A 14191-nucleotide genomic window follows, 5' to 3' on the forward strand; every position below is an offset into this window, starting at 1 on the left:
GTGATATGTTTATGTGCTATTATATGTTAGTGGGCGAGGCCCTATGACAGGCGAGGCCTAAGTGAAACAGATCTGTATCCGAGCGGAGCTCGAAGCCAGGCGGGGCCTAGAGCGGCGGAGCCGTTGTAGCGGGCGATGCCCGAGGTAGGGGGCGAGGCCCAGGATAGCGGGCGTGGCCCAGTATGTGCAGTATGTGGTTATGCATGCTATGTGGTAGGGTGTGGAACTCACTAAGCTTCGTGCTTACGGTTTTCAGTTTTGGTTTCAGGTACTTCCGGTAGCGGAGGGAAGAGCTCGGGGTGATCGCATGGCACACACCATAGATTAGACAGCCTGGGAATGTTTTACTTTGATAATGAACATGTGTTTTGGAAATTAATACTCTGATTATAATTGGATTGATGATTTTGCTTTAAGTAATGTTTTATTAAAAGAAAATTTTTAGTCTTGAATTTTGGGATGTTACAACCATAATCAAAACAAACTATTCGTCACCGCTGCTTTGCGCGGGTAAACGGCTAGTGTGTGTGTGTGTGTGTGTGTGTGTATATATATATATATATATATAAACGAGTCATTTTTGAGTTGAAGTTCTCAACCCTAACCTTACCTATTTAATTTTCATGTCGTGTCGTTGTCAACCAGTTTATTTAAACGAGTTGAAATAGCTTACCCAAACTCATTTATTTTGTGTGCGGGTTTAGTGTGGTGTCAGTTTTTGTCAGTTTAAATAAAAGGGTGGACATGACACGACACAAAAATGAAACGGGTAAGTTTAAGGTTGAGAATTTCAAGTTGAAAATGACTCGAAAATGGTCTGTTTGTTTATAATTTTACGTGCAAGTTTTTTGTATTTTTTAAATATACTAGAAAGATTGAAAATCGAAACAATAAGTAAAAGACAACTTTTAAACAAACTAGCCATCTACTTCAAGACTTCATTTTCAATTTCTTCATTCTCTCTCAAATTACGTAGTCCCTTTGACCACTCTTTCATCATCATGATCTTGTCTTCCGCCTCCCTAACTCCTACTATTTCCATTGTGTCATCTGAACTTGCTATGAGTTTATCTATTCTGCCTCTCAACTATTAATTTCCCCTTTCTTCATACCAAACTCATCAAATTACTTGACCAAAAAAAAACTAAGCATACCAAACTAAAATATCCAAATTCCTCCTTCAATACTAACTTTAAAAATCCTTATGAGTTCCACAAAAAAAAAGGTAATCTTGTTTTTGTCTGTCTATTCTTACACCAACTTTATCATTAAGCTGTAACGTCTCGAAAATAGTAATAATTTTTTTTTTTATTTTAAAGTCTATCAAATCATTTATTAATTGTTCAAAATCAACACCAAGTCATAATATTCAAAACAATAAAGTACAATTACTCAAAATGTGGAAATCATGAGAAGAGGATGTTGTATCATCAAGTTGGGTTCTTCCCTTTCAAACCGGAAGTATCTGAAACCATAAACATAAACTGCAAGCACAAAGCTTAGTGGGTTCCTCAAAATACCACATACCGAAACATACAAGTGTCATGGGCTACCGTTATGGTCTTTCCTTGCAATGTCGATGGCCAAATCCCGATCTTACGTACAAGTGTCAGGGGCCAAATCCTGGTCTTTCATGTAAGTATCATAGAGACAACTAGCATTCCACATAACAAGTAATGGGTTGACATTGGTGCCTTCGACCCATGAATCTAGTGAGAAAAATCACCTTACAAAAAAAATAAGAAAATGGAATAGCACGCCACCCTAAGATTAACTCTACCAGTCACATTAATGAATTCAATGACACAATCTCAACAGACAGGTCAAAATACCTAAAATACCCCTAGGTCAAATCCTAGTAAAAATCCAAGTCAAAGTTAACCGAGTCAACCGAGTTAACTCAGTGAGTACGCTAGGTGTACACAAAATGAACGCGATGTGTAATACTTGGTTGGCCAGAATCAGGGAGTTGGCTACGTACGCGTATCGTACCCCTTAGTACGCCCAGCGTACGCGGCTGCTCTCAACTTTATCCATTAAGTGCTTAATCCTTAAGAACTTACGTCCAAAATCCAAATCTAGACCCTAAAAGGTGATCTTAACCATAAAGTTTCTAACTTTTATGGTTTTGCATAACTATTAAGACCTTTATAACAAAAAACCCTAACTTCTTGACCCATTAAGACAACTTACACCATGCATGGGAAGAAATCAATGTCGAAGATCACATTTTTATGACATAACACACCCTAAAACATCCGGAAGGACAACTTAAATGTATTGGAGTATTCTGTAACATCTCCCTCTGGCACATATCACAATATTGTCCGCTTTGGGCCACTCAGCACGAGGACTTCCCAGGGGGTCACCCATCCTGGTACTACTTTCGCCCGAGCATGCTTAAATGCAGAGTTTTTATGGGATCTGCTGCCCTCACGGCTTTAAAACGCGTTGTTATAGGGAAGGTATCCACGCCCCTTATAAGGAATGCTTAGTTCTCCTTCCCAGCCGATGTGGGATCAGATCTAACCCACTTTCACCCCCCATTATAGGGTTCGACGTCCCCGTCGAACACATCGACCCGTGCCCTGGCTCTGATACCATTTGTAACATCCCCCTCTGGCACGTATCACAATATTGTCCGCTTTGGGCCACTCGGCACGAGGACTTCCCAGGGGGTCACCCATCATGGTACTACTCCCGCCCGAGCACGCTTAACTGCAGAGTTCTTCTCCAAGAGCTCCAAAATGACACCAATAGGCTCTTCAAGCTTCACAAGGCACTCACACACTTTAGGGTTTCAAAATAAGGAAATGGGATAAAGATAAGAGGGTGCATGAGGCCATAAAATGCTTAAATAGGGTCCAAACCCTAAAAATTAAGGTTTGCACTCTGGCTACATGCGCCCAACGTACGCACACACGGCCAAAAATCACGGAAATGCCATTGGGGATCAATCTTGCAAACAAATCATAACTCAAGGGTCAAAATCGAATACCTGAAAAATTAGATGTTACAGGATATGTTTTTGTACCTTCTCCACCTTAAAAGAATCCTATTAAGTCTTTCAATATATGTTTTTGTACCTTCTCCACACATGAAAGAGCTTTGATACCCCTTTTCTAGTTCACCTCATGCAATGGTAGTGATCCACTCTAAAACTATAGTCTTACGGTTTTGAGGGTAAGGTTACCTTCCACCCTAACACCTATATAATTTACAAACATTACGATATATTCCAACTTCTTGCTTTTAATTCTCTTAACAAAACTCTAACAAACCCTTTTTCATAACCCTTCATAAGTTATCTTATGTCCCCAAACTACATATCACAAATCTAAAAATATCCAACTTGGTCTCAGAATCTAGGTAAGTAATACATCTCCGTTTTTTTCCTTTTAAAACATTTTCATACACATAATTTACAATTATAATAATATGCAACTCATATAAGATACTAAATAACATGTGTTAGCTTTTAAATATGATCGACAAACATAGTTCCCCTTAAGGATACAACACAAAGCTCATCCCATTCCAACCTTTCTAACCAAAGATTGAACTTCTATCTATGATCATTTTCATCCAATAAATCAATGTATATGCATTCAAAACCCCATATATAAAAATAGACCTCTTTTAAACTATTCCATGGTATACTTCCACTCTTAAGTTATAACTAACTCATACTTGTATCCTCTTTTCATCATCAATACCTACATGTTATGCATTACCTATTGTGGTAATATGCTTTAACAAAAACAACATACTTTTTTTACCATATAACTTCACTTTTATTCATATGAATATATCCTTTATCTATCACTTGTATTTTTAAATAAAAGTCTTATCCATGGGTGTACGATACCACTACTTACGTGATGCTACTCACTTACACTCAAGGTTCTAAATGGCATGAGGCGTGGCGTGGTGGCAATGCCAAACCTCAAGCTTAACGAGCCATGGCGAGCCATGACGTTTTTCAAGGCGTGATGTAAGTCGACGATTTTGTATTAATTTAAAATTATATTACAACATAAATATAAATTTATATTAAATATAACTACGTTTTAGAAGTGTTAGATCAATAACTAATAGCAAAAAGTTAACAAAAACCACAATACTTGTATCTCCGATTTGAAAAGACATAACAAAAAGTAAAAAATTGTGTCTCAAACGAAAAAACACGTGTCATAATACGCCATAACGCACCATGGCGTGCCATATCACGCCTTGCCACACATCACGCCTAACAACAACGTTATGAAGCTTTTCGTAACGGCGAAGCCACGCCTCACGCCATGGTGCACGCCATGACGCGCCTTTTAGAACACTGCTTACACTTCACCATAATGTTGTTTATATTAATTGAGAATTTGGACTCGTCATTGTAAATTTTTAAAAAATGAAATGTAAGGTGTCCTTGAGTTGGGTTAATGATCTAGGAGGGTAACGAACTTTGGTATTTGTCCACATTTAAGTAATTATGTTTTTTTTCGTAGACATTTCACCATTAAACTTGTTTGATTTGTTCAAAATATGGTAATATGACTGATAAAGATAGGTGATATTACCTTATTTTGAACATAACAAACATGTTTACTGGTCAAATGTATTTTAAAAAAAACATGGTTACCTAAATGTGAGAAAAGTCAAAGTTCCTTGCCCGTTTAGGTTATTTATTTATTTTTTTAATTATTTTATTATTTTTTATGTTAACTGCAAGTAGACATAGGACACACTGATATGCCATGGAATAGGGTCATCGGGTATTAGTGTCAGATCTGGGTTGTAGATCAGAAGTTAATGTCGTTAGTCAGGGGCTTGGTTGTATGCGCTTAAGGGACTAGGCTTTTTGCGCTTTAAAGGTCTAGCAGCACAACCTAGCCCACGACTAGTTGGGCATGAACTAGGCTAGCCCAAGATTAACCTAATTGTCCATTGACATAGATCTATAAATAGAACACCTCCTCCTCCATGAGGAGGATCTCTCATTCCTCCATTATATTCATATACTCTTCCCACCAAGATGATTATCTATATATGATAAACCATCTCTTTATACACATCGGTCTAACTTGACCGTCGAAGCCTGCTCTGACACTTTGACACTATCTTGAGACGATTCTAAGAGCCGCTCCTAGGCACAGTCTTGAGATGGTTCTAACAATTTTGTTCTTTGATGGTAGCTGGGAATCAAGTTAGGAACTCACTAACGACACCTAGTCCAGATTGACACCAAGACCCAATAGCCCGATTTCATGTCACATCAGTGAGTCTTATGACTACTTAGAGTAAATAACCCAATATTACCAAAACAGGTAAGGATTTTTAGTTTTTGTCCATATTTAGGTAACCATTTTTATTTTCGTAAAACAGGTAAAGAACTTCAGTTTTTATCCATATTTAGGTATCTATGTTTTTTTCGTATACATTTGACAAGTAAACTTGTTTGACTTGTTCATAATAAGGGAATATCACCGAAAGTTACTAGTCATATTACCATTTTTTGAACATGTCAAACAAGTTCAATGGTCAAATATATATGGAAAAAAACATGGTTACCTAAATATGAACAAGGACCAAAGTTCGTTACCCTCCTAGGTCATTAACCCTCTATTTTATTTATTAAAACTTTAACACTAGCAATACTATAATGAATTACTTGTTTATATAATTTTGCATCTACCACAAGTATCTCTCTTTTATTTTACTTATTTTATTTTATTTATTAATTTATTTATTTGTTTTGTATTGTGCTCTTTTCACACCACTAGCCATTCTTCTAACCAAGTTCGGATCATCCCAAACCCTTATATGAAAGCAAAAAAAACCTTTCTTAACTCATAATTGTAGAAGATATGTCATTCATGAAAAGACCTTAATGCCCTTTGATTTCGGGCATGCGCAAGCCACATATCTATGTTACAAGATGATCGATAACGAAACGTAGAGACCTCTAATCGGTCAACAAATATCAATTCATGTACTACCAAATCATCAAAATAGTTAGGATGGATGAATAAAACATGCTATTTCTTATAAATACCTACCAAATTAGAAGCTACCCATTTTCCAGAGATCCATTCTTTATGTCGCCTCAAATCAGATTGTTTAAACACCATTTCCTCATTTGTTCCCCTAAAAAAAACCTCATATTTTTGCTTTCCAACAACTTTAGAAATCACACCCACCCACCACCCATCATTGTACAGAGCATCAACTTCTTCAAGCACACGGAAATGGTCAACAGTCTCTTGACCAGGATGAGGACGTACGTGGTTGCTATCAACCACTTCTGTCAGAAACTCTGTATCTTCATCGTTTCTCAATGAATTATACTGAATCAATAAGTTTCCTGAACTTACTTGTTCGATTACTGTAGCAGCAAACCAAGCACCTTGGAAACCATCTTCATCACTGCATACTTCCACCAATGCCCCTTTCTTGAATCTATCCTTGTTGTTAATCTTCAACTCTATAGACAACGACACCTGAAGCAAAATACGTTTCAGTATGCATATCTTGTATTACAGTAAAAGAAACAAACAATCTGATTCGACAATTCAACGCTTATTTGACACTTGCATTCCTACAGTGTTGGATTTTACTTCAATCAATCACGGAGATGATTACCTAATTTAAACTGTTAGAAGAGGTCAAATGATGGAATTTTCTAAACCTAATCCCTCGTATCTGTCTCGTGGATTCCCCAATTCTTGGTTTCATTAAAATAAGATCACATAAACTTCTATGGCAAATCACAGAATTTATAATTCATATACATGTATGTACCTCTTGTACTTGTTCTTCTACTGGTGGAACCCATTTACCATCGACCCATTCCCTATGAAGTCTGAGTTCCGACCGGTTGAATTCCAACTGTTCCCTGGTGGCTCTAAAGAAAACCGAGTACCGATTCCCGGGGAGGACGGCGGTGATGACTCCCTCCCACCAGCCGTCGTTGTAATAGGCGTCGACCTCATCGCTAAACTTATAATTCCTATCGCGTTTCTCGCGAGGGGGAAGGGGCCTTAACTGAACAACGTCAAGGGTTTCACGGAGGGGTTTGGTTCCAGATTCGTCCGCCATTAACGTCTTGTATTCCACTAGTATTGAATGATTGTTGTTGCTTTTGTTCTTGGATTTTATTACGGTGCCGGAATACCAGGCTCCTCGGAAGCCGTTGTCGTTGCTGCTGACTTCGACCTCTGCTCCTTTTTTGAAGGGGTGGGAATTGAGATCCTCTGCCATTGATCAGATGTTATTAGGGTTTTTGTGTTTTCCTTCTTCTCTTTCGATCCTCTCTCTGGGAGTCTGGGGTTAAAGACACCACGAAGAAAGCATTATTACATAGGGGTAAACCATTTATGACAACATATGATCTTCAAATCCATAAATCTTCATTTTGTGGTGCCCACCTCTACAATATATACTTAACATATAATTAAACTATACAATGCTAACAATTTCATACATTCTTTTTCGGATTTAGTGATTTTTACCAAGAATAAACTGTTAATCCCTTTTCGGATTTAGTGATTTTTACCAACAATAAACTGTACCCTTACCCTTCGTAAAAAATAAATCTATCCTTATTTTGTCTTTTTATTTATTTGTTATTATTATTTTGCTTTGTATTAATAGTTAATACTATATATTATTATTTGTGTTGAAAATCAGATCTAATAGACACGCAAAGAAATTGATAAATAATATTGAGAATTATTTGTTGATTAATTGTGATAAATAAATTTAATTATTATTATTATTATAATTACCAAGTTTTGTCTAGAACAGATCTGACCGTAAGAAAGGAGTAGAAGCAGACTGCCCCGTTGTTGAATGAAATTAAAAACAAGACAATAATGTAAAACCGACTTGTTGACGACTGATCTTGATCGTGGAATAACTGCACAGAATGAACTCGTGTCTTTAAAAGTTTTTATTTCGCTTCTATTGATTGTAAGCAACAGAGTAAAACCACAAGATTTAATGCAGATTTACTGAGTTTCCAACAACAATGAAAAACAATAAACGCAAAGTAAATACTTAGAAAGTAGAAGAAATCGCCAAGAGAGAGAGAGAGAGAGAGAGAGAGAGAGAGAGCTCTTAATTTTCGAGCAGAAAATACGGCTCCTAGAGAGTTGTATACTTGTATTTATAGATTTCGCAAAATCTAGAAGGCATCAGAAAACCCTTATGGGCCGACCCTTAGAAACCCTAGGGCAACACCTTGCTCTCCAAGCAAGCCATTTACTGGGCCTTCTAGAATATCCTGAATGAACCGGATTCGGTCCGACTCGATTGATTCCGAAATTGCTAAAAATAAAAGCTCCTCAGTTCCCAGCAAATTCAGTCTAACTTGACCGATCCCGAAACTACTAAAAATAAAAGCTCCTCGACTCCTAGCGACCGATGCATCCTGCGCATAAATCACAGCTCCCAACGAATTTGGATCGAGTCAACCAATCCCGAAACTGCTAAAAATAAAAGTTCCTCAGCTCTCAGCAACTGATGCGTCGTGCGCCTAAATAGCGCACTCACGACATCGATTAGTGCTAGGCACGCATGTGTGGGCTTGGCCTATTCCTTTGATCCACTAAAGCTTTTGAAGGTCTATCAAGGAAAAAATTTATAAAAGCTACACGATGTTTATTCCCACCAATATGGAATAAAAGAAAATAACCAACTTGCTATTATACCTTCATAATTTCAAACAATTTGTTCATATTAATTTCTCATATACATTTTCGAATCCATAAATCCATATATTATTACATATGATCTTCGAATCCATAAATCTTCACTTTGTGGTGCCCACATATGATATTATGACCCCCATTTTGTTTTTTTGTGTCAATTGCAATCGAATAGTTGGATAGATGCAACAAGGCTCAAAGAGCCTATGTCTTCCTAGGGGTGAGATGTTGTATAAAGAACCATGTCTGGCGAGATCTATATACTATTTTACAAAACAAAGTGTTCTATTTAAGACGTAGATTACTTTAAAAACGAAGTCTATAGACTATTTTAAAGAATTCACTTGATGGAAAATTTATACGATAGTTGTATTAAATGGAAAGTCGTGGATAAATGAAATTTGAACTATATTGGTATATGATCAAAATTCTTTAATATTAATTTGATTTTAAAAAATCAATACTTATCTAAAAATCAAAATGTGTTGATAAGTATTGATTTTATTACCCATCTTAAGTTTGGATTTAATTTAAAATCAAAATGTGTTAATAAGTATTGATTTTATTACCCTTCTTAAGTTTGGTTTTAATCTGTTGTGTCTTGGACCAACTTTTTGTATTTGGCATGTTTACACTTTTTTGGCCCATTAAATATATTGTATTCAAACATTATTGTGTTTATTATGATTTAACTCATTTATTATGTTGGACTTATCTTATGGTGTTGGGTTCATTCTATGCTTAAGTTCATTTGAGAGTACGATGATACTATCATAGATATTTAAATTTGGGGCTTAAATGGTCATTACCTATTCACATTATGACCACACATATTAAGAATATTCCGGTTAAGGTACCATTTTCAAAATGTCTAATTTTAGGGACTAGTCTTATATTTAGATTTTAGATCATACTTTTAGAAGATTTAAAACCTAGTTTAGTATTTACCTGCATATGGATGTTTATTGGTGAAGCGATTGATGAATACTTTCACGTTTTGACTTTATATATATATATATATATATATATATATATATATATATATATATATATATATATATATATATAGAGAGAGAGAGAGAGAGAGAGAGAGAGAGAGAGGTGGGTTCAATTGAGAAAATAAAAAAGGTTGAAAATGGGGGAATCATTCTCAGCCACTCATTTATATAAGCATAAAAAGACACGGTGGCAAACTTGTAAATATGTTAATAACCTTCAATGTCAAATACGTAACTATAGAGATTTCGATAACAGTTCGTTCATCCTCAAAATTTCTCCTCCAACCTTCAACAATCATCCAAATTTCTTCAACTAAACCATCATCAATGTCACCCAGTGTTAATCAATCATCAATATTCGTAGATGGGAGGTTCGTCGTTCAAGACAATTTCGCAATCCAAATTCATCAATTTCATCGATTTGTTAAAGTTTGGAACCGGAATTTCCTAGATTCGCAAACGAAATCAGTTGGAATCGGAATTTCTTCGATGTTCATGAAATTGGAATCGGAGTTCTTGACTCGCAGTCACGGTCGACATTGAAGGACTCATAATCGATACTCACAGGTTCCCAATCTGATTTTCGGAAATCAAAATCAAAATGAGAAATCGATCAGACATAGGTGTCGCATCTGAAGTTGAAATCGGAAGAATATGATGATTTGGAATTGATAACTTGATGTTTTTAACATTTTTAAAATAGTTAACTTGTATGCACTCCAACTGTTTGATGAAATGCATAAACTAAATTACCACGTTATATTCATATATGAATTTGTTTTCTCGCTTGAATCAGTATATGATTATTAAAACAAAAAAGCGAATATGCAAGTCTAGATGTTATTCATATGTGAATAACATATAAAAATTATATATATTTGTGAAAACACATTGTAATATTCATATGTGAATATACTGTGTAATATTCATAGGTGAATATATCATCTAATATTCACAAGTGAATATACTATGTATTATTCACATGTGATATACCATGTAATACTATGTGATATTCAGATATGAAAATATTATCTAATATTCATAAGTGAATATACCATCTAATATTCACAAGTGAATATATTATGTAATATTCACAAGTGAATGAATCGTCTAATATTTAAATATGAATATACTATGTTTAGTATATGCTATATTCATATATGAATGATACTTAAAATGTAAAAAAAAATTAACCATAGTTTTTATTCATAAGTGAATAACGAATGTATTGTAGAAAAAACTTGATTTATTTTTATTCATATATGAATAACGATAGCTGAAAATATAAAAAAAAAAAAAATTTTTTATTTTATTTTAAAACTATATCAATATGGATGTCTATTTGTAGAGAATAAAAAATCATGAATTTTGGTATATTTAAAATAATTTTTCGATAAAATTAGTTTCTTAAAAATTAAAAAAAAAAACGAAAAAGACTATGTTTTTGTATATATTAAGGTAATGATTATCATAGTTTAAGAAAATATGTTTTGTTGGAAAACACATGTCTATTTTTTTCCCATTTCCACTGGTAGGACGGAGGCTTTTGCGGCAAAAATAAATGAGTGGCTGAGAATGATTCCCCCATTCTCAACCTTTTTTTTTTCAATTGAACTCTCCCCCATATATATATATATATATATATATATATATATATATATATATATATATATATATATATATTTCCACTGTGTGATACATATTGTGTAATACATATAAGATAATCATCTTGTTCCTTGAAGCATTGATTTGTATTCTAGCAATGATAGATCAATCTAATTGATCCATCTAACTTGATTATGGAATCAAATAATGATTTAATGTGGTTTGGGTAAGGATTTTAGTGTTCCACATCTATTCTATTGAAGTAAAATTTGGTTAATTATGAAGCTACGAAGGTTTTAATGGAGTTTTGAGTATCTTCAATAGTTGATAATCATTTGATCCATCTAAATGTCAAAATTAGTGATCTAATTATTGATCTCATATGGTATGAATATAGATTCATATGTTCTGTATATCTAATCTGTTGAGATTATCACGTGTTAAGTTTTGAAGTTTAAGGTAAAGATGATCTCTCTAAATTCTAATTAATGGATCAATCAAATTAATTGAAGTTTAATTAGGATGGAATAACATGTTTAAACAAAATTTCAGGCTCTTCTAAGAGTAACTAATTGTTTGGAATGATTTTAATTTAGAAAAAAGGGAAAAAAAACACTCTAAATATCTAATCAAATTATAATTTAATTGGCTCAGATTTTATTTTAATTTAATTTGAACTATTCATATTTATTTTTTTAAGTCCGAATTCGAATAAGACCAAATCGATTTATTTAAGTGAAACTTTTCTATTCATTTGGATAAATTAGACCAATTGTCCATTGTGTATATGCCAGAATAAACGTTTAGTCATTATTTTTAAAACTTAATTCAAACCATTCCTCGTTAGTTTAAAATTTACAAGCTTCATCCATTCGGTCATATGAATACCATTTTGCCCTTATTTATTTAGTTTTTGATTTATTTATTAATTAATAATTATTAAAAGAAATTGTTTAATTAAATATAAACAACACCACCACCACCACTATTATATCAATTGCCATCTTTCTTCCTAGTCTTCTTTCTCAACCCCGATAACCACCACTTATCACCACCAGAAATCACCACCTTTCACCAATTATCATCACCACCTATCACTCCTGTTTCTCTACCACCACTTATTTTGGCAGATCGGCCTTATGTTCGACCATTATTAACCGTTCTACAATTTTCCTTCCCCAAAATCCGACGATCCACATAAAATTGATAAACGTAGAACCTGGAATCAAATCTAACTAAACCCTAAACCTGAAAATGAAACTATAAAACTGTAAATCGAAAACCACAAGTCGTGGGAATGAAAAATGATTTAGATAGACACATTGGCGGTCACCCCGAATTCACTACTATCTTGGAACCTCATATCGATGATGCTAAAATCCACCAAATGTGAAGAATTTGACCTCCGACAACCACCCCTTCATCTTGTACACTTCATCTCTTGTGTTACTGAACCTAAACAAGCGGTGAAGCTCAATCTGAAACCCTAGGCGGTGGTTCGAAATCCTAGTTGGCGGCATAATCTCTATCTATGTGTAGAACCCACCATAAACCACCTCTCCCCCTCTGCAATGGGATTCATATGGACTTTCCTCCTCTATGTTTCCGACAGCACCTCCATTGACAGTTTGGATTCAAATAACAGTAACAGTAACCATGACCCTTATGGCAGCAACGACGGAGACAAAAAAAACTTAGAAGGGACCGACGAAGATAGTACCCATAGTCCAGAGGGAAGTGGATCGTCAGAGATGGAGAGATGGAGAATAGTGCTTGTATACTCTTATATGTTTTTCTTCCCGATCATTAGCAGTGAAGAAGGCAGAGATGGGTTCGGGAAAGTCATAATAAAGGAATCAAATTAATTGAAAACTAAAAGCATAAATCAATTAAGGTAATTTCAAATCTAGCATGGACTTAGTTCGCAACAAAATCATCTTTTATGGATGACACGTGCAAAGTTAAATCAAACGAGAGATGATACGAGTTAATTTTTGAAAAATAAACACTGAATGTGCATTTTAGCACCTACACGAAAAAACGAATGAGGTAATTTACCAAAATGATTTATAAAATACATGCATGTATTGATCTAACAGGGGTTCCCCTTTTGTAGGCTTGGAAGTGAGGTTTTCACTGTGAGACAAACTGTTTTAAAAGCCGCATCATGCAAAGTGGCAAAACATAAGAAATCGTGCATCGAAAATCAACACACGTTTATACCTTTTACATTTGATACTTTTGGTTTCCTTGTGCCAAAAGTTGTGGAGCTCCTTGATAGAGTCCAACGGGTCAGACATAGTAATGTTATGACCCCAAAATCTATAGACGTTGTTTTTAAAAAAATTAGTTTTAACATCCAAAAATGAGGTCTTTGACATAGCTTGTTGGTAGCTTAACCGTTGTGTTTAAAACTAGGCATGAAAATTTCACCCGACCCGGTGGGGAACCCGGTTAACCCGCCCCAATTGGGGAGGGTATTCCTTGCAAAAACGGGTGTCAGGTATGGGGTCGGGGATCCCCATTATGCTAAAACCGGGGATAGGGTCGAGGTCGGGTATAACAATCCCAACCTGTCCCGCCCCCGCTTTGATGACATTGTATATATATATATATATATATATATATATATATATATATATATATATATATATATATACACACCTTAATATGCATTTACAAGATTTTGTTGAATTTTCATAGGTATAACTCCTTATGCGATTTGTGCAATAAATTTATGCATTGAAATATTTTGTGACCACCAACAATTTTTTTTACTCAGCCCCCCTTTAATCCTGGATCTATCGTTATCTAAATAAACTGATACTACCGCTTCCGATGTATATCAAATCCTTTATCCTTTCTTTTTCTGACTCTCACGCTCTT

General features: G+C 34.8%; 1 protein-coding gene across 1 annotated transcript; it reads right to left on the reverse strand.

The window, feature by feature from the left end:
* Positions 1-5835: 5835 nt before the first annotated feature.
* On the reverse strand, positions 5836-7378 carry LOC145058067 (agenet domain-containing protein). Its single transcript, XM_079005991.1, has 2 exons — positions 6796-7378; positions 5836-6494 (listed from the first exon to the last, which is right to left on the reverse strand). Exons 1-2 carry the CDS (start codon positions 7252-7254, stop codon positions 6033-6035), a joined length of 921 nt encoding a protein of 306 aa, XP_078862117.1. The 5' UTR covers positions 7255-7378; the 3' UTR covers positions 5836-6032.
* Positions 7379-14191: the final 6813 nt, after the last annotated feature.

The sequence above is a fragment of the Lactuca serriola genome, chromosome 6, assembly GCF_051521515.1.
Source record: "Lactuca serriola cultivar US96UC23 chromosome 6, Lser_US96UC23_V15, whole genome shotgun sequence".
Classification (NCBI taxonomy): Eukaryota; Viridiplantae; Streptophyta; class Magnoliopsida; order Asterales; family Asteraceae; genus Lactuca; species Lactuca serriola.

Excerpts from the sequence above, each read along its gene's own strand:
- LOC145058067 (XM_079005991.1), bottom strand. The coding sequence starts at position 7,254 with ATGGCAGAGGATCTCAATTCCCACCCCTTCAAAAAAGGAGCAGAGGTC. Across the intron at positions 6,495-6,795 it reads TAGAAGAACAAGTACAAGAG|GTGTCGTTGTCTATAGAGTT; the intron begins GTACATACATGT and ends ATTTTGCTTCAG.